This window comes from Dreissena polymorpha, chromosome 15 (genome assembly GCF_020536995.1).
Source record: "Dreissena polymorpha isolate Duluth1 chromosome 15, UMN_Dpol_1.0, whole genome shotgun sequence".
NCBI lineage: Eukaryota > Metazoa > Mollusca > Bivalvia > Myida > Dreissenidae > Dreissena > Dreissena polymorpha.
In genome coordinates, this window is record NC_068369.1 from 302423 (window position 1) to 324569 (window position 22147).

Here is a 22147-nt window from a genome sequence, read left to right on the forward strand (position 1 = left end):
CAAGTGCTGACAACATTAGTAAAGACAGCTGGACACTGACTGCGGATTTCTGTTTAAAAAAATGAGGAGTATTATTTTTATCACAGTTTTCACTGTGTATGTTTGCGTGTGTTTTACCAAGGCTCAAAGTGGATCTGTGTTTAAGACAATCATTCGAAATGGAACAGGTAAGTTTTGAAGTATAAAAATCGACAGATAAATCGTTGCTTTAATTTGAAAAATACGGCTGAATGATATGTCAATATAAATCTTATCTAATCGTAAAATGGCGTCAATGTGTTTGGTGTTTTGTTGCTAATGTACTTATTTTTCGAAATATATTTAATATATAATATATTAATTTAGTATGTGAACACGCATCTATGTGATAACAGTTTATGGCTTATTTATTAAATATCTGACATATCTTTTTACTGCACATAAAGTAGCAGATAGTAGAAATTTTAAATTATTAAGGTTTTCTTTGGTAAAGTATGATGATTATTTTATCGTTTTTTAATTGGCCATTTTAAACGATGAAAGAGTTGGTTTGTTCTCACAATCGCTAAACGATATATTAATATTGATTATTTTGTAAAATGTGTTGTCATAAAAAATAATATAAATATGTTTTTGTAGTCGAACGTGTGTATGTTACTGGTATTATTTTGGCGTTGATAAAGCATATCTTAACAAAATTAATCAATAGTTTCATCGAAAGATGTTTGATGTTAGAAATCTTACATAATATTAGACATGCATTCATGATTGACGTAACTGTTGGTTCACAACTAAAAAAAGCATGTTTAATTTCGGATATTGTTCAATTTAATGTTGAAACGTTGACATGTCCGTATGATATTTTCCTTCTTATTGATGAAACATGTCGAATATGCAAACGCTTGTAATAAACCTCTTACGTCTGATTTTCGGACTAGCCATGTTACATAACACCATGTCGCACTCGCAATCTTCAGGAGCCATATGTCGGCCCTGACAAGCCATGGGTCCTCCAGGCATAAAGGTTTAGATACATGACAGACGGTCCTTATGTCCGATTATGTACCAGTCAATGAAACTGACTGGCCAAATACTCAAATACAGGATATATACATGAAGTTGTCGTGTAATTTGCACAAGCTAAATTACAGAAGGAAATTAAATAATTTCGTGGATTGTTGTGGCGACAGTCTAACATATGTATACATCCATTTCATCTGCGTTATAAATTGCAATTCGAATCACTGGCCTGATAGTGAATTATGTAATATTATAAATAAGTATTTTACTAAATTCATTTTTCAGATACCAAACGGTATGCTTCTAGTTTCGTGTCAAACACCCTATGCGCTGTGCATATGCTTATAATTCTAATTACTTGGTATCTTTATATTTAACAACGTAATTGTCTTTCATGTTAACACGTGTAACCACTTATCATCATGCTTTGTAGTCGGTTGTAAAAGATATTGAGCACCTCGTGGTATTGGTGTTCATTTTTATTTCTCTTGCAAACTTGTAATAAAACTTAACTCGAACATGCATTCATCTAAAGGTCATCTCAATGATAATGTGGGCTTCCTCGTGTTTTCTGTTTAATCAGTATATGAAATCACTTATATTTTTAAGTCGATAATAAATGTACTTTCTTAAAAAATTAAGTACAATATATTAATTGTTTTCAATATTCATAGACAATTATATTTCTTTCATTTATGGGCGCTTTGGAAACATTACCATCATCATTTTATATCATAAGTGTTAGCACGACGTCAAAACTTATTCGCCTTGATAAGTTAAATAATGCAAAAATAGGTTAATTGATAACATGCCGTATTCATAACCTACATTCACGCATGAGTTGCAAACTTTAAAAACAAATGTAAACATGTTTTTCAACATATAAATTAATTGACATGGGGAATTAATACAAATTACAACGTTATTCGCATTAAGACAACATAATTTTGTTACATAAGCAGCAGCAAACTTTTTTTAACCAAATACAATAGCTGACATATGAAAGCATAACAAGCTTAAGTTAAACGCAATATTAGAACATACATTCATGTAAGTTGTATTTCACCGACTTTAGAAATGAATTGAACTAATCGGTCCGCCAAAAATATCACTGTACGTCACGATAGCAGAATAATCGAACATAAGTAGATTTATCATACTTAATAATACAAATGTTCCTAAATTGCAATGTCAACAATTTCTTGTAAATCTTAAAGATATATTTTGTATGTGCATGTTCATTCAACTACTTATTGTGGACGGGTTTACAACGCTCATTTAAAGAACACTCGAGAAATTGACTGACGTTGATTGCCTGACCGTTTGACATTCCGGCGATTAAAATGTCATCAACAGTGACTGCAAGCTGAAGAGGGATGGATAATTATAATATTTATACCTTTTTTAAATAATTTAAGTGCGGAAATGTGTATCATTACTTGTAAAAGTGACAAAATTACAATACTTTGGAAACAAAATAATAAATGAAACCAACATGTACGTCTAGATTTTATAATTTGAGAAGAAAATTTAGTAACATTTTCAAAGTTGTATTGACCAAATAAATTGCCAAAGCAAACGTCACATATCGTTGCAATATTCGCGTAGTTCAGTAGTTTTTTTAAATACATATAATTTAAGTAATTAAAAACTAATTACTGATGTGTCGCCTTTTAGTATTAAGTATTAAACATTTTTAGTATTAAACATTTTCTGCTTTTTAATTAATGTTTTTTGTGTTTTTTTTCATTTTGATATAAAGATGTTTATATTTTATAGAACGACATTTGTCTGTATGGTTGTTTTGTTTTTAATTGTTAATGACCCGAGCAATATATGAGTCGCGTTCAGAGGAAACTGGGCATAATGCATGTGCGTAAAAAGTCGTCCCAGATTAGCCTGTGCAGTCCGCACAGGCTAATCAAGGATGACACTTTCCGCTTTTATTACATTTTTTTGTTGAAAAGAAGTCTCTTTTTTGTTAAAAGCCAATTAAGGCGGATAGTGTCGTCCCTGATTAGCCCATGCAGACTGCACAGGCTAATCTGGGACGACATTTTCCGCACATGCATTATGCCCAGTATTCTTAAAACGCGACTCATATGTATATAAGCACATGATAATGATCCGATGTTCCGCAGGTCCAGTTCCTACACGAAACCAAACAGTGATCGTCCATTACACAGGTAAGATTTATCTTCCCCTACCGGTTCCACCGGAGGGGACTTGTGATTTGCGCTCTGTCCGTCAGTCCGTCAGTCCATCAGTTAGTCACACTTTTCTGGATTCTGCGATAACTTTAAAAGTTCTTAATATTTTTTCATGAAACTTGAAACATGGATAAATGGCAATATGGAAATTATGCACGTCATTTTATTTTTTTCCTACGTCCAAAATCCTGGTTGCTATGGCAACAAATAGACTAGAAATACTGCTGAAAATGGTGGTTTTCTGGATCCTGCGATAACTTACATGGATAGATGGCAATATGGACATTATGCACGTCATTTCATTTTGTTCCTACGCCAAAAATTCTGGTTTCTATGGCAACAAATAAAAAAAATCTGACAATGGTGGAATTTCTGACAATGGTGGAGCCAGTAGGGGACATATATTGCTTGGCAATAGTCTTGTTGAATGTATATTGTTATATGTTTAAATCCTCGTAACTTTTCATACATTGAAACCCTTTATATTTGTTTCAACGAAAATAAACATATTGCTTAATATGAATCTAATGCATATAAAACTGTCTTAGTTGTTTCTAGTAACATGTTTGGCAATATTTGGAACAAGCGCACATCAGCTTACACATAGCTACTTTAAATACAAACATTTATTGTAGATATCTCATATATTAATTACAGTAGATAATTATTAAAAGTGTACGTTACCTTTGATGTATGGATTAAAAATCAGATGACGATAAATTGGAATATTATATTCACCATAAAATGTATTCACAGAGACGTTTCAGTTATTATTCAATATGTTTATAACGCGATGCTTGGGTAAACTGAGATACATGTGACACGCTTTTCATGTCGAGTAAATAAGTAATTCGATCGTTACATTGTATTCTATTTATCCATTCGCTTCCTCAGTTCAATATCAACATAGAAAAGCCCCAATAAACTCCAATTGAGCATCTGATACGAGCATCAAAATTTTGTCTTTATATAAGCTTGTGTTTCCATTCAAATACTGTATTTTTGCATTTGTTTTCGTTGACATTAAATTTCTTTAAGTCTTGCATTTTCTTTTGATCTTAAAGTGGGTATGCACGATTTTTTGTGTGTGTTAAAGGGGGGTTGGTAAAACGACAATATTGAAAAAAGTTGATTCAGATTCGCAAATTTTCGTTTAAGTTATGATATTTGTGAGGAAACAGTATTACTGAACATTTACCATAGGTCCAATATAGCCATTATATGTATCTTTTGACGATTTGAAAAACTAAAAATTATAAAGCGTTGCAACGCGAAACGATTGAATAATTTGGCGAGTTCTGCTGTTTAAATTTTAGAAACTACGAAGATTGCTTATATAAGGTTTAAATACTTAAACTGTGAAAACTCGGCGGAATAGCCGAGAGGGCTAATGCGTTTCTACTTCAGACTAGCTCCAGGACTCCGGGGGTCACTGGTTCGAGCCCTGGTACCGGCTACTTTTTTTCCTTCTTTTTTAAATTTTATTCTTGTTTTTTTACTGGAGCTTTTAAGATCCAATGTTTACATTTATCAATATAAAGCATTTAATAACAAACTTCAAAATATGCCAAAATCTGTGAAAGGGCCCCTTTAAATTGTAATATATTGATAAAAATATGTTATAATAACACAAAATAAGAAAAAATATACATTGAAGACGAATTTCATTAAATACATCACAGAAAAATTAGCGCCACGAGCCGATTGTGACGAAGATATTTCGTACATATTTTCCTACAATAACCGAAGCATTCGTCTTTTTATTATGATCGGAGTTAGTGTTCGTGTGTCGTATGAATGGATATCGTTGAAGGAAATAAAAATGATCAGTAAAACAAAATTGTGCCTATGTGACGTATGAACGATTTGCACTAAAACTAAATTTAGATTGACAGTGTACATGCACGCTGGCGAATTCGACTGTACAGACATTTTCGATTTCAGAATTAAACATCTGGCTTATTTCGCATTTTTCGACACATGTTCTTCTTAACTTTTATTTAAATTTGTATTGAAGTATGTACTATAAGTTTTTTTACACATTTTATATAAATTCATAAATATTTTACAAAATCGTGCATACCCACATTAAATTCGTGGATTTTTGTATCATGTCTGATAGAGGAATTTGGACTTGAACGTTCTTTAGACATTCGTGGCTAAGAGGGCCCTTCCACATCGACGAACATTAGTGTAAGAAGATTATGTTAGTTTCAAAGAAGATTGGTCTAGTGATTGATACTGCTTGATCATGAGCTAGATAATGCAAGATGAACGGATTTATAACGTTACTCAACGAGGACTACGAGTATTTGAGACGCATTCTGAGAAAACTGGGCAAAATGCATGAGCGTAAAGTGTCGTCCCAGATTAGTTCCACACAGGATTATCAGGGACGACACTTTCCGCTTGTATTGTATTGTTCCGTTTAAATGAAGTATCTTCTTAGCAAAAACACATTTTAGGCGGAAAGTGTCGTCCCTGATTAGCCTGTGCGGACTGCACAGGCTAATCTGGGACGACACTTGACGCACATGCATTATGCCCCGTTTTCTCAGAATGCGACTTATTTTTCAGGAAAACTGCAGAATGGGGAGGTGTTCGACTCGTCACGTGATCGCAATGAACCATTCTCGTTCAAGCTGGGAATGCAGGAGGTCATATCTGGTTGGGACGCCGGGATTTCGTCCGTAAGTTACCACTAAAGCTAGCTCGTGTGTCGTTTTCATTACGAAGATCTACAAACAAATGTTACTGGTTTGGGGAAAGCTCGTTTTATCGAGCAGGCTTGTTGAAAGCAAGATATAGATGTCTTAATGATTGAGTGTATATACGTGCTTTTGTGTGTTTTTCCTGACGGTGGCTTCATCATTCATTCTGCTATTTTAAAATTACTTACCGCATTAGTTCACCATGCAAATACGCGTGAAAGGCCCGTGTCCTTAGCTCAAAGACCAATGCCCAATGTACGATTGAAGTCCAAATTCGTGATAATGCAGCTTTTCTGGAATGCTACTGCATCATTCCTCACGCAATCCACAAGTACTTCCCATAAATGTCCATCATGCGATGGCGGTTGATCGCGTGTATAACTCGTATAACTAAGTGAAAGATCAATGTAAAACTCGTCACACCCAGGGGCGTTGTTTCAATTATACCATTTAACCGGTAAGTAAATTGTATTATGATGAAGGCAATTTTATCATAAATAGCGACACATGTCTTTGGCTAAAAGGTCAATTAACACTTACAGACAAATTGGAATACTGGCATAGCACAACTAGTATGGACTGAAATTCAATTTATTATCTAGAAATATTAATATAAGACATATATTGCATGTATAATTCGCATTTCACGTTAAAGATCTTAGGTCCTAGCTCAAATCACAAGGTCGCTGTGGCGTTATGGATATGGTGTCCGCCTAGCGATTGGGAGTTCACGGGTTCGATCCACACTATTGAATCGTTCTTTAGATCTCACAAATAAACACAAAGCGCAGGTTGTAGTCCCAGGAAAAGGAATTGAAAGGTTTCAAATAAGCATTTGGCTTTCTATGAAATTGAGCTAAAATAAAAAGTTATAAACTAAAGGTCAGACTGCGGTAAAACGTCGCATGCGGGCGTGATGCAGCATGTCAAGATAGAAATTACAATATTCATTTCAGACCATGTTACCATTGATTGCCATTGGTTGTCATTAATAAAATTCAAAAACAACGGGATCGACATGCATCTAGTATATCCTGTCAGCACAGAATTATGTGAGCATGGTTGGATGAAAGTAATGCCGTAGGAGTGGTGCGTGCAAACATTAACTCAAGATATTGTTTCAAAAGCCAATGCACGATAACTTAAAATAGCAATTCCGTCAAATTGTGTGAGTTGTAAAAACTCAAAAATGCGATATTCATTATATTCCTTTTTTTAATAAGTTATAAATAAAACCGTTTGATACAACTTATTTTAATGATTATGCCATAATTTTGATTGAATCTAGAAATGTGTCAACAAAAGGTACTTATGAGCACGGGTAAAAAAATACAAATACACAAAAAACTATGAAATATGTTTCTTACTGTTTAAGATGTTTCAGTGAATTCCTACTTACCGTTATCTTACATCCATATCCATGATCTTACGGCCGTGGTCTTGTGTTAATAACTTTTTTCCGAAAGATTGCTGCCTTGTTTACAAATAAGTCGTGTTCTGAGAAAACTGGGCTTAATGCATATGCGTAAAGTGTCGCCCACACAGGCTAATCAGGGACGACACTTTCCGCCTAAACTTGATTTTCGGTAAGGAGGGACTTTATTGAAACTAAAAATTCCATAAAAGCGGAAAGTGTCGTTCCTGATTAGCCTGTGCGGACTGCACAGGCTAATCTGGGACGACACTTTACGCACATGCATTATGCCCAGTTTTTTCAGATCACGACTCAAATGATGTATGCGTTGTTTTCAGATGAGAGTCGGAGAAAGGGCTGAAATAGAAATCCCACCGGAATATGCCTATGGTGCCGAGGGTTACCCGCCTGTATATCCTTTTTATAAAAGTGTTATTCGCCCCCTGTATTGATCCTCATTTAAGTACATGGGTGGTGCTCTGTGAAAAAGGGGTTGAATGCATGCGCGTAAAGTGTCGTCCCAGATGAGCATGTGCAGTATCCTTAAAAAAGTCTCTTCTTAGCAAAAATAATGTTCGGCGGAAAGTGTCGTCCTTGATTAGGATGTGCGGACTGCATAGGTGTATATAGGACGACGATTTACGCACATGTATTAACCCCTTTTCACAGAGCGCGGCTCGTGTTATTGTTATCATCACCTAAATTTCACAAGGTAAAAAACATTACCATTAAAGCGATAATGGAAATTAAATTATCCTTCTTGCTTAAAGCCTTTATAACGCTCAAAATCAACTAAAATTTCGTAAAGTATTTCGTAAAATAAAGTTTACACCTTAACAATCAGTGTTTCTAATCCCAATAGCCACTATTTCAACACAAGATGTGGTATGATTACATTGATTTTTGTTGATACAAAAAGCTCGTTTTTATTTATTTGTGACACAATTAATTCCATTTAAATTTCCCGCGAATATATCTATTCATACGACACATTATTAGTTTATATTGATTAAAATATCATGACTTGTATATTGCATTACTTTAAAAAGTTGTTGTTTTCTATTTTCAGTATATTCAGTATTACAATTTTACTGGGTACAGGCACAGGTGGTTAGCGTGTGGCTATGATATTAATTAGTGAAAACATCATTTTGAATGATAAATAATCATATTATAACGAAAAATTAACTTTTCTGAAAAAAAATATTTCACTATCAAATATATATATAACAAGGTATGCAACTCAAAATCAGCCCAAAACGGGGTGCATCGCTTTGAACAGCCATATCTTCATCAATTTAGCAGCGATTTTAACGATCTCGGTCTTATTCAACGCAGAAATGAATTTCCTTTCTGGAAATGTATATGTCTTGCAATATTTTTACAAATGCTGGGTCAACTTTTAAGAAATAACACGATACACAACACGCATGACCCAGTTGACAGTGATCATGCTGTCTTTAAGACTGAAATCTTCACGGAGTAAAGGGCAACTTCCCTACAAAGTTCATGTAGTTCGATACCATAATTCAATAAAACGTATGAAAAAACATTATTACCGTTCTTGTCGTTACATTCTGCATCAAGACTTACTGTCCAGCGCCGTTTGAAAACTTTGTTTACATACATTTCAACTAACTGACATTTTAAACATACGAGTGATTTCATTGGTCCAATGCGGAGGTGTGTCTTTACAACTGGAGATTTCATTCATAAAGAATACATGATCACTGTCAACTGGGTCATGCGTGTTGTGTATCGTGTTATTTCTTAAAAGTTGACCCAGCATTTGTAAAAATATTGCAAGACATATACATTTCCAGAAAGGAAATTCATTTCTGCGTTGAATAAGACCGAGATCGTGAAAATCGCTGCACAATTGATGAAGATATGGCTGTTCAAAGCGATGCACCCCGTTTTGGGGTGATTTTGAGTTGCATACCTTGTTATATATATATTTGATAGTGAAATATTTTTTTTCAGAAAAGTTAATTTTTCGTTATAATATGATTATTTATCATTCAAAATGATGTTTTCACTAATTAATATCATAGCCACACGCCAACCACCTGTGGGTACAGGTACCAGGTAACTACCAGTTAACTATAAATAACGCAACTAGATTGATCATCATCGTCACGTGGTAAACGTGGTAAACCCAGGAATGCAAATTGTGCATGCGTAGTGAATTGTATAAATTTTATGTATACAATGATCAATCTACTTGCGTTATTTATTGTGTGTATATCGTTATGTCACCTATTTTCGCGATGTTCTTTCGATTTTACATCGCGAAATTGTATTACCGCATATACTGAAAATATGAACTTTTTCAAGTAAAGTAATATACCAGTCGTAATATTTTAATCAATATAACCTAATAATTGTAAAAAAACATCTCTTTTTTCGTCGTTTGTGGTTGACGGTCCCTTTAATGTCTATTCCTGAAAAAGTTTGAATTTATCACAGCATATTCGGAAAGTTAGTTTGATTCGGTGGAATATCGATTTACATTCACGACTGATCATAGAAACTAAAATTTTCAGTCGTGGCGCAGCTTTTATCAATGCATGATTATATAAGGTACTTTTAAAATTGTTGCAAAAATACTGATTAATATTGTCTGCTAGGTAAGCTATACCTTCTCTTAATATATCTGAACGCCAATTGTAATTAAATAAGTCGATGTTATGGATTTCATTACCTTGAAGCCTGCTCGCAATATCGCGTTTCCTGTCAAGTTTTTGTTCAATATACATGTACTTAGAATTACAAATACGCGACTTTCCTTAATATGTATTCGAATGCGTGTTCTTACAATATCTGTAAAAAAAGCATAAATGGCGAACATGGTCCCATTTAGATTGGTTACCTCCCCTTATCTTTCGCTACTCTCTATATTATAGTCAACGAAGTCAACGGTTATATTCAACGGGGGACCAGTTAAGGTCCCATTAAGCTGTTTCCGATTTAATTTTAATTGAACATGTCGAAATTAAGTAGACAATGTTCACATATAAATGTCAAAAATCGTGTTAACCATAGGTAAAATGCCTTCAAATTATTACATTACATTTAATTATTTTACAATTTTGTTCTTATTGTGGTCATGTTTAGCATTGTCAATCGGACATGTGCGACATAGCTCACATTGTTTGTTATCAAGTTGCGTGACTAAAAGCTGCTTTTCGATTTCCATTTGACAAATAGAACGTTAGTTAACTATCGGTTCCACTTGCGTATAGCTTTAAATTATGCTTTAATTGCTATTTTAACATCGAATAACCTCAAGTTGTGATCCGAAAACTTCGAAATGGGGATTCGGTGAAGAAAACAATGGGTTATGACGAAACCATCAATAATATAAATTATTCGTAGATAGCAAAGAAATAATGTTATTGCGGCGATATTATAGAAAGTCAACCATCTTCAACATTCCATTAGCTATTGAAGGAAAAGTTTAACCGCGGTCGCAGAAAAAAAAAATCAAAAATTAAATCATAATAAGTGAATTTATCAAATAAATGTAACAATAAACACAGGCAAATATATTGTTATTATAAGAAGGCTTAACCAACACTGATAAACATTTCACTAGTTTCGTTTTTTAGTATAAACAAATGCTAGTAGTACATTTCGTTCTTAACGATCTTACCATCCCAGCGTCTGCCACGCTCATCTTCGACATCGAGCTAATGGGAATCGAGGGCGTCACAGACCAGCAACCAACGGTACAGTTGGTGGCACAACCGTCACAAACATTCGGAGCGGCAGGTTCCGCGGCCGCCTCGAGTGGTGGCGTTGCACAGTTTTCTAGTGCGAACTTCGCGCCACAGTCGCTACCATCTTCGCAGCCTGCACAACCCATGGGAGCGGCAAGTTTCGGAACGCAGGGCGTCTCGAGTGGTGGCGTCTCACAGTTTTCTACTGCAAACTTCGCGCCACAGTCGCCATCCACTGAATTTCAAGGGTTTTCTTCGATTTCCCAGTTTCCTCCTGTGAATTCCGGCGTGAGCACGCAGGGATTCTCTGGGGCTGCTTCTTCAGCATCGTCATCCCAAGGTTTTTCGACCGGCTTTACTGCGCAAACTGCACCTTCTTTTACGCAACCGCAACCACAACGTGAACAACCTCAGACACCCAGTTTCACTGCACCGGAACCGCCAAGGCCCCAACAACCAAGCGGTTTTGGCACAATGCAGTTCGGATCCAACTCCATGTTCCCCTCGTCTAGTATTGGGTCAGGACAGCCGCCTGTTGTCAGCTTCACCGCACAAGAACCACCAAGGTCCCAACAACCAAACGGTTTTGGTACAATGCAGTTTGCTTCACAGCCCCAGTCCACGTTTTCTTCATCTAGGCTTGGGTCAGGACAACCGCAAGTTGTTAGCCCACCTCCAAGCCCCTGGAACCCGCCAAGTTCATTAGGTGCCGGTTTCCGTTCTCAGAATTTTGCACCGTCATCACCGCCATCCGGGTTTGACACTGGCTCAAGGACGTCTGCTTTTGACTTTCAAGGGTCAAGATTTGGACAAACTGAACAATTCGAAAGAGAATCGACATTATTCCCGTCAGGCCCAACGGGACCCGGATTTCCGGTCGATCGTGGTATGGTTAGCCGATCTGGACCAGGAATGGGCGTACCCGGTCAGCCCGAAACCTTTGGCAGGTTTGGTCCACCAAATGACTTTACGGCTGCAGGGGGAGATTTTACCGACTTTAGAAGCAGTTTCGAAATGCCACCTTTTGCCGGCTCGCCTACTGCGCCTGGCATGAGGCCAAGTGATAGACTCGGTATGCCCGAAGGCGCAGTGTTAGGTTTTGACAGCAGGCGGGATCCGCGTCTCGACATGGCCAGACGCTTGAGGCCAGGATTTGGTTCAATGCCGCCGAGATTTGGTGGCACCGACATGCTAGTCGGTGGAGCCGACATGCGGATGGGAATGCCCCCGATGCGAGGCGGCGCTCCATTCATGACTCCCGTGCGATCTCCATTCAGGAGACTCATCCGGCGAAGACGCGCGGTTGTATAGTAAACATGACTTCCGGTTTAGTGAGGCAGCATAATTAACCCCTTCATTCTTTTTCTGGTGACAGACGATATTTGCAAAATTCGCCATAAACAAAATTTCAAAGAGTCGTTTGGAAAATATTACCAGAATACCAGTATGAATATTAAATTTAGTTTTATTGACAAGAAAGATGAAAATGTAAACGAGACAGTACACATTATGAACATGCAAACGGAACAATAAACCCGACAAAACGCTCTTAAAGTGCAGTTCATTTTGCAATTTAATATTGTGTTGACATAACAAAAGGCAATATAACGCAAGAGATTATTGACAGACAATAAACTGGCTATAAAACCTATCACGTCACTGTCTACGTTGGTTGTAGATAGTGTTTGAGTATTTAAGTGATTCATCGCCAATTAGAGGCCTTAGTTGGACCTTGAACTGTTACGATTTCTGTGTAAAAAATGCGATTTTTTTATTTTGACGAAATAGTTTATGCCTTTTTGTTTAAACCGTTTTGTTGGTTAATAAAATGAAACGGCGTGAACATTGTTTTGTATGTGTGTGAAATAATTTTCATCAAAAAAAGTTTGAGTTGTTGTTTTTTTCTGTTAATATATACGCACAGCGAACGATTACTCTGTAGTTTTTAATACTTAATTCTTAATCATTTAAGCTGATCATGTCGAGTATGTGGTGTCTTTTGTAAAACCTTATCGCCATTGATATTTAACAGTAAGCATGAGAAGATATTTATCCCATCATCAGACGTGGATTGTCGAAATAAACCACTGTGGAATATATTTTCCTTTATTCCGGCATTGCTGAAATATAGCTGTCACGCGCGGCGGACTCTTATAGTCCTATTTCTTGGATTCAACTATAAGTAATCATTTTAGTAAAATCGAATCAGATTCAACAAAACAAACAATTTGATACCAAGATGTAATATATTTTAAACACAACATGGAACACAAACAGCAAAAAAACATTTTTTACAAATATTAAGTGCGTGTACTCATGACGTCATTATTTTCACGTCAAACGACAAAAGTCATATTCTTTCCAACTAAAGCTGCAGTTTTTTAGTATTTTTTCATTATTTCTTTTAAATCGGGGACGTAGAGGTATGATTAATAGAAAAACAGGTAACTGATCTTTGTGTTATATATTAGGCTCGGGACGAATAAAATAATAAAACCATGTTTGCTTTAAATAACTTTGGGATTTTCCGTGTAGTTCTATTTTCCGATTATATTTTTAAAGAAATAATTGACGACTAAGAAAATTGATTTTGCGCGACCCGAAAATCTGAACCACTCGACAAGATTTTCTAAGCCTCTCAAAATAAACTTCGCTTTATTCAGCACCAGCCTACGGTAGTTTTCTATATATTATATACGGCGTGTATTAATTGACCTTTAAATATTTAACGTGGTACATATGTATAGTAGATAAACTAAATTTAATTCGCGCATTCTGTAAAAATCAATATGCGTGTATTACAACTTTTTTTGTAAACAATTTTGGAAATAATGCTTCCATCTGTTCAACTCTTTTCAAATTATATTTCCATTTGTAAACTAGTTTGCAAAAAATACGTCCCAGTTCATTTTGTTTGAACGGCTGATACCAGAGATCTCTTTTGTTCAATGTATTCTTAGATGATTACATTGTTTTACATGAAATTTGATTAAAGAAATGTATTTTATAATACAGTTGGTGTATTGCTGAAGGGAATTTAAATTGTTGAACTTCAAATCGGCTAAATATGTAAATGAGGATATGTAGATTGTTTGTAGGATATTATCACGTAACCATCGATTGATGATGTCAGAATGCATATTTTTTAACAATACGATAAAAATATTAAGCATTATTTAAGTTCTGAATAGTTTATTAAGAGAGACGTGTAAAGGAGATGTTCACAGTTTTGGTAAAATGGCGATTTAAACAATAATTGTCATACATTCAAAAAGAATGTGTGCATTATGCTCGAACAGGCGGAATAACACCCCACTTTATAATCGTCCTTCAAAATCGGTAAAATAATATAGAGTTGGTAATACTTTTCAATTCCTGGGGTTGGCATATATATTGAAATAAATATTTTTTGCTGTTGTAATTTTTAAGAATATTCAAAAGCGTATAGATTTCTTGATAAACTTATATAATGATTTTTTTTATGGGAACATGCTACTTCATTGATTAGCAATATTATTATGTGCATTTTGTTACACAAGACAGTTCATAGGTCGCTTTAAATAACATATGTACAAAGTTGAAGCACAGTAATTTTGTTATTCAGCTTTCAAGTTTCTAAACAATTCTGAGAAGTTCCTTTACATCCTTCTCAATTCGAGCGAGAACAGCCACTGCAAACGTATGTAAAATTAACAATGAACAATTGTGTTGAAATGTGTTCCCGCTTTTTTACACAGTTTTTTTAAAACGCATACATATTATGACACAAAAACTACCACTTAAACGTTGTCAGGATGCTTCTTCAAAGTTCATAAAATGTTGCTGCTTTACATGAAGCTGCATAGGACGCTGTTTTAATATGTCCTTTCAGCACCCACCGCAAGGTTGACGTCGTCTGATGTTCTGGGCTAAAGACTAACTCACTGACGTCATTTTCATTGACATTCATCGGCTCTGTCCTTTGGTGTAGATCCTAAGATTTGAATTAAAAATTAAATCAACTTTTCGGTTATATCGATGTAGTATTTGAATTCTGTAAATGTAATCGAAAACTTAATATTTACACCAAACCGACAATAACCACCCTTTATCGTGTGATACCCTAATGAGCCGTTTGTAGGCTCCACATTTACGCAAAAGAATGATCTATTCAAATGTAGCAGTTTTTCTGTAAAACTGGTGGCTGCTTGAATAACTCAAAATACACAACCTCTTTATTAAAAGTTGCAAGTACTTACCATAGCTCGTATACAAGCTCTTGGGCATTTGCAATATGATAATAATTCTATATAAAAGACAGGATAAATCTGTATAAACACAAATCTTACTAATGGTGGTGATTTCCCTTGATCGAAACGTTGACAGTAAAATGTATAATAATTTTATAAATGTATAAAAGTCATGAAAACAGTGTTGGACTCTATAAAAACTACGATTGTCGTTGTGACTAGTTTATGTTAAAACAGACAGACGGAATGCGATTTGATTTTAATTTGCCTATATTTATTGTTAGCGGAATAAAGGATTAAGGGGGACGTGTATCTGTAAAAATAAAGTTGTGTTTTGATTGCATTCCCTTGTAGAGACGTTTATAGTAAAGAAGTGCTTAAACTAAACTGTCAAACTAATAGATTATTATATACTTTCCAAGATATAGGATTCTGACAAAGTCCGAACGGACTAACGAATGGATGGATAGATGGATGGATGGATGGATGGATGGGTGGATGGATGGATGGATGGATGGATGGATGGATGGATGGATGGATGGATGGATGGATGGATGGATGGATGGATGGATGGATGGATGGATGGATGGATGGATGGATGGATGAGCCTCGTTCTGGAGAAAAATGTACTAAATGCCAAGGCTGAAAGTGTCGTCGCGGATAAGGCCATGCGGGCTATTTTGAGATGCTACTTAACGAATATTCATTAAACCAATAACGAGGCTCATATCGTTCTTCAATTGAGGTACATACATCTGCGTGCTATGCTGTTGAATGGCTTGGCCTTAAATATCATACACGACCTTCCTGCACTGCCCTCCCCGCCTGCCTGTGCACGTGCGATATGACGTACTGCAGCCGCACTCTCTCTTCTTTCAGCTCCTGAATTGCCAGCTCGTACTGGGGACAGACAAGAGCACCGCCTTGCGGGTGCAGACCGCTCATCTATTTTTCTTTTTAAAGGTGTAGGGACCTATCTCAATTTCAATCACAAAGGATGGAGGGGTGGAGTGGAGAGGGGTGTATAGTGTGGGGGTGTGGTAATTTATAACATTATCTTCCAAAAATGCATAAAAAATGCAACAAAAAATGTTTTTTTTGGGGAGGATGATTCTTGGGTGGGATGGTTGGACGGTATTTCAAAAATAAAATAATAAAAATAAATATTTGTGTTTTTTAACCATGTTTGAAAAAAACAAGAGATGTGTTTGTCAGAAACACAATGCCCCCTATTGCGCCGCTTTGATTTTTTTCCTTTGACCTTAAAGGATGACCTTGACCTTGAACTTCCACCACTCAAAATGTGCAGCTTCATGATAACGCCGCTTTGAAATTATTATTGATTTGACCTTTGACCTTGAAGGATGACCTTGTCCTTGAAGAATGACCTTGACCTTGAACTTCCACCATCAAAAAGTGCAGCTTAATGAGAACGCCGCTTTGATTTTTTCTAATTTTTTGTTTGACCTTAAAGGATGACCTTGAAGGAAGACCTTGAAGGATGACCTTGACCTTGAACTTCCACCACTCAAAATGTGCAGCTTCATGAGAACGCCGCTTTGAATTTTTTTTATTATTTTTTACCTTGAAGGATGACCTTTACCTTGAACTTCCACCACTCAAAATGTGCAGCTTCATGATAACGCCGCTTTGATTTTTTTATATTTTGTTTGACCTTTGACCTTGAAGGATGACCCTGACCTTGAAGGATGACCTTGACCTTGAACCTTCACTACTCAAAATGTGCAGCTTCATGAAAACGCCGCTTTGAATTTATTTTTTTGACCTTTGACCTTGAAGGATGACCTTGACCTTGAAGAATGACCTTGACCTTGAACTTCCACCACTCAAAATGTGCAGCTTCATGATAATGCCGCTTTGAAATTTTTTATTTGTTTTTTTACCTTTGACCTTGAAGGATGACCTTGACCTTCAAAGATGACCTTGAACTTCCACCACTCAAAATGTGCAGCTTCATGAGAACGCCGCTTTGAATTATTTTTTTTGGACCTTGAAGGATGACCTTGAAGGATGACCTTGACCTTGAACTTCCACCACTCAAACTGTGCAGCTTCATGAGATACACAAGCATGCCAAATATCAAGTTGCTATCTTCAATATTAAAAAAGTTATGGCCAATGTTAAAGTTTTCGGACGGACAGAGGCCATATATTAGACAATTGACCTTGAAGGATGACCTTCACCTTTCACCACTCAAAATGTTCAGCTCCATGAGATACACATGCATGCCAAATATCAAGTTGCTATCTTCAATATTGAAAAAGTTATGGCCAATGTTAAAGTTTTCGGACGGACAGACACCATAAATTTAACATTTGACTTGGAAAGATGACCTTGACCTTTCACCACTGAAAATGTGCAATTCCATGAGATACACATGCATGCCAAATATCAAGTTGCTATCTTAAAAAGTGAAAAAGTTATGGCCAATGTTAAAGTTTTTTTCGGACTGACAGACAGACTGACTGACATTCTGACGGACGGTTCAACTGCTATATGCCACCCTACCGGGGGGCATAACATTTTTTTTGGGGTGGGATGGGGTATAGTGTGAGGGTGTGGTGGTCATTTATTAGATGATCTTTATTATTTTTTTAAATAATGGGGTGATTACGGGGGGATTCGGGGGGATTCGGGGGGGGGGGGGGCTGGGGGATGGTTTGGACGGAGTAAATTGTGGTACAAGTATGTCAGGTAAGAGTTGTTTTGTCAAAGTATCAATCGAATCGAATCATAAATAAAGAAGTTATGGCAATTTTAGCAAAATTTAATAATGTGACCTTGAGAGTCAATGTCATTCAAAGGTCAAGGTAAAATTCAACTTGCCAGGTACAGTACCCTCATAATAGCATGAAAGTATTTAAAGTTTAAAAGCAATAGCCTTGATACTTTAGAAGTAAAGTGAATCTAAACACAAAATGTAACCATATATTCAAAGTAAGTAAGTAAAAAAAGGGCCATAATTCGATAAAAATGACAATCAGAGTTATGAAACTTGTCCTTTTCTGTCCCGTTATGATACTTTGCGAGTGTTCCAAATATGAAAGCAATATCTATGATACTTTAGGGGTAAAGTGGACCAAATCACAAAACGTAACTAAATTTTCAAGTATAAAGGGCCCATAATTCCGTCAAAATGCCAATCAGAGTTACATAACTTTGCCTGCACAGTCCCCTTACGATAGTTAGTAAGTGTTGCAAGTATGAAAGCAATGACTTTGATACTTTAGGAAAAAAGTGGACCTAAACACAAAACTTAACCAAATTTTCAATTTTCTAAGTATAAAAAGGGCACATAATTCTGTCAAAATGCCAGTCAGAGTTACATAACTTTGCCTGCACAGTCCCCTTATGATAGTTAGTAAGTGTTGCAAGTATGAAAGCAATAGCTTTGAAATTTAATGAATAAAATGGACCTTAACACAAAACTTAATCAAAATTTTTAATTTTCTAAGTATAAAAAGGGCACATAATTCTGTCAAAATGCAAGCCAGAATTATCTTACTTTGCCTGCCCAGTCCCCTAATGATAGTAAGTAAGTGTACCAAGTTAAATGCAATGCATTGATACTTTATGAGAAAAGTGTAGCTAAACGCAAAACTTAACCGGACACCGACATCGACGCCAACACCGACGCCGACGCCGACGCCAAGGTGATTACAATAGCTCTTTTTTTTCAAAAAAATAGATGACCTAAAAATGGGACCGTTACGTCGTACTGGTGACAGAAAATGGGACCGTTACGACGGATGTGTGATACATTCAGGGTGTAGAAATTAAAAGGTATTCGCTACGCATGTTTTTTTGTTTCTATATACATTATACGTATAATTAACATCCGTCCTTAACTTTCTTTTCACGACACATGCAATAATGCTGAATAATTACATAAACTTCATAATTTTTGAAAGGGAAATTTTGCAGCCTTAGAAACGGACACTTTATTGTTTTGTTCGTGTCCGAAAATTTAGAGAAAATATTTTAAGTCTAAGAATATTTAGAGCACTATAAAATAGTGCATTTAAGATCGGATTAGGATAAACAATTTGTATAGCTTCAATTGTTTCAACGAATAATAGCACGTGCTTATTACATACCACGCCATTTTGTTCGTCTGCCAGGTTTTATGACCTTAATCCGGTTGTAAAACGGATGATGGAATGCCTCAAGGTCAGAGTTATTTTGCAGCCTTGGAAAATTCGTTAACTGTTGAACAAATCCATTTTAGAGAAAACATCCCATATGCTCGTATAACCACACAGTTTACCTCGGCGATTTTACGGTCAATCTGCGCTAAGCGTCTCTTGACGTAATCAAATTCCTCCAGAAGCTTGAGTGAAGAGCAAAGTGATGTCGTCTGTGGAGAAATGTCACCTGAAACATAAAACAGGGTGCAGAATAAGATTGCGTCATAAATGTGACTCAAAGAGTTGTATGTTTTGTTTTTTAGATCTGGTGACCTAGTTTTGGACATGCATGACTCAGATACGATAAGAAAAGTTACATGAATACAAAGATAATGCAAAATAGTAAAACTTTTCGGGAGTATGTTTACCGTGAATCCGAAACAAATGCATTAGGATACAAATTGTTGAGAAATATACAAAACAGCTCACTAAAAAGAATAATAAAAAGACATTTATTTAAAAATCTTACGAATTCCCACTTCAGCATGTCATCGAGTCTCTGCTACCCACCTCTCCTAATGGGTCTGTGGCACGATCCGGCGCAGCCCGGTGTCCCCGTGCATCCGGTTCTGCTGTGTCGCCTCACTTTAGTAGACACCACACTCGGCTTCCGTTTCCGGTCCTGAGGCTTCGGACTGCTGACGCTGTGCGGTTGCCCTCGGTGCAAATGCCTTTTTGGCGCCTTAGCGGACGAATCGGCCTTCATTTTGTTACCAAGTGGATTCCTTGTTTTGGATCCGGATCTAATTGTATTTAAACCTACAACGGATTTCAGCTTTGTCAAGCGATCCTTATTAGACGCGAACGCTCCGGTCTGCTTTTCATTGTTCGATACCTTGGTTAAGTCGGAGCAAGCGCGGGATGCTGTTCGACACCGAGCATGTTTGACTTCCTGTGTAGGAAGTGATTGACCGACGTCAGCTTGCCGTCTCGCGTTTGTTAACAAGGGTAATCTTTGTTTTAAAGGCGATGAAACTTTCTGGTGAGACACCTTTATTAAAGGGCTTGAGAATGACTTTACGGACGGTTTACGGCATATAGCCCCATTTCTTTTTGCACGTGACGTTGACCTGAGTGCCTCCACATTCGGTGTTGTCTTTTTCTGTTCAGAAACTGTCCTCTTCCTTCGCGAGGTCGAATACGGCTCGTGTCTAGTTGCAATTAAAACTCCGTTATGTTGATTAGTTGGTTTGCTGGGTTCCAAGAATAAGTTTAGACTTTCGTTATGGTACGAGCTTTCTTGTTCAGGTTCCAAAATATAAAAACCTTTTACATTAGTGGATTTTTCTGTTTGATCGCAAGCATTTGAGTCACAATCATCTCTTCTTGTCTGTCTCGATGAAATGGCATCGAAGGCGCTAGGGTTCATCTCAATATAGGCCGGTATATCGTGTTCACCTGGTGCCTTTCGCTTCATTGAGTCTTTTGAATTTTTAAATTCTTGAGTCTGAAATGTTAAGCTATCGTTCTTTTTTGTTGTAACCTAAGAAAAGTGGCACTTAAAAATAGTAACCAAAGAAACTTTTCGCAATTACATATATGAATACGTTTATAGCAATGTATTTCAGAAATATAAACTTGAAGTTGGAAAATGCAGTTTAAACATCATAGTATGTTATACAGGTAACAAGCATCTCTTACAGTATGTCCGGAAGGGATAGCATTGATGGCGGTAGGGGCCATCTCAATATAGGCCGGTATATCGTCAACACGCGATGCCGCTCGATTCGTGGAGTCTTTTGGACTTTCAAATGCCAGAGCCTGAAATGTTAAAAATATTGTTATTAACGATTGTTTCGTTGTAACGAAAGAAAAATGGCACATAAAAAACAGCGCACCCATAAATGGCACATTTTAAAATTGAACAAAAATAGATGAATACGTATACAGTGATGTTTCAATAATATAAACGTTAAGTCATTTACAACATTTAATCCAGCCAATGATTTTATAAAAGTTGCGCTCAGTTCAATCACAAAACTACGGAATCCGAATAGTGCCATCTATAATCTCGCACTTCTTTCATCAAGGGCGACACTAGGCACACGAAGCGATACTTTATATTTTTCTTGACAGTCGCGGCGACGCACGATATTTTTCTTGACAGTCCCGGCGATACTCGATATTTTTCTTGACAGTCGCGGCGACGCACGATATATTTAACACGATATATCGCCCTTGTGTAGGTAGCCCAAAAGGTGATATATCGTATAAAATATATCGTGCGCCAGCGCGAGTGTCAATAAAAATATCGAGTATCCCCGCGAGTGTAAAGAAAAATGTCGTGCGTCGCCTCGACTGTCAAGAAAAATCGAATCGATACACAATATTTTGCGCGACAGTCGAGTCGACGCACGATATTTTATTTTTCAAATATCGCCCATTTTATCCGAATCACGTGTATCGCGGTCTAATTTCAGACCTCGACACTAGACACGCGAAGCGATACTCGATATTTTTCGCGACAGTCGCGGCGACGCACGATAATTGTACTGTTCAAATATCGCTGTAATAACATCGCCTGTCCACTGTCAGATTTTCAAAAAAAAAGTCAGGGGAGACAAAATGGGGATAATTTCACGTCATTAAGCATGTGTATCATGTCGTATGTATATCTTTTGATATAATAGTATTTTATAATAATGTTTATTTCT

At 36.5% G+C, this 22147-nt stretch overlaps 2 protein-coding genes across 5 annotated transcripts in view; one reads left to right on the forward strand and one right to left on the reverse strand.

The window, feature by feature from the left end:
- On the forward strand, window positions 1–12537 carry LOC127860828 (FK506-binding protein 15-like). Its single transcript, XM_052399125.1, has 5 exons — window positions 1–167; window positions 3141–3185; window positions 5787–5899; window positions 7673–7746; window positions 10990–12537. Exons 1-5 carry the CDS (start codon window positions 62–64, stop codon window positions 12365–12367), a joined length of 1716 nt encoding a protein of 571 aa, XP_052255085.1. The 5' UTR covers window positions 1–61; the 3' UTR covers window positions 12368–12537.
- LOC127860827 (uncharacterized) overlaps window positions 12414–22147 on the reverse strand; it is a 22235-nt gene continuing 12501 nt past the window's right edge. For 2 of the 4 annotated variants that reach the window (XM_052399121.1, XM_052399124.1), the window contains 4 exons: window positions 21135–21254; window positions 20004–20940; window positions 19574–19680; window positions 12414–15029 (listed from right to left, as the gene is read on the reverse strand). In XM_052399121.1, coding sequence (XP_052255081.1) covers window positions 14859–15029; window positions 19574–19680; window positions 20004–20940; window positions 21135–21254 — 1335 coding nt within the window. In that variant the 3' untranslated portion in view covers window positions 12414–14858. Of the gene's footprint in view, window positions 15030–16038; window positions 16186–19573; window positions 19681–20003; window positions 20941–21134; window positions 21255–22147 lie in introns of all 4 variants that reach the window. The other 2 variants (XM_052399122.1, XM_052399123.1) reach the window with 2 other exon arrangements.

Coding starts and splice junctions, on each gene's coding strand:
- LOC127860828 (XM_052399125.1), top strand. CDS start 62: ATGAGGAGTATTATTTTTATCACAGTTTTCACTGTGTATGTTTGCGTG. Junction 168..3,140: donor AATCATTCGAAATGGAACAG/GTAAGTTTTGAA, acceptor GATGTTCCGCAG/GTCCAGTTCCTACACGAAAC. Junction 3,186..5,786: donor AGTGATCGTCCATTACACAG/GTAAGATTTATC, acceptor CTTATTTTTCAG/GAAAACTGCAGAATGGGGAG.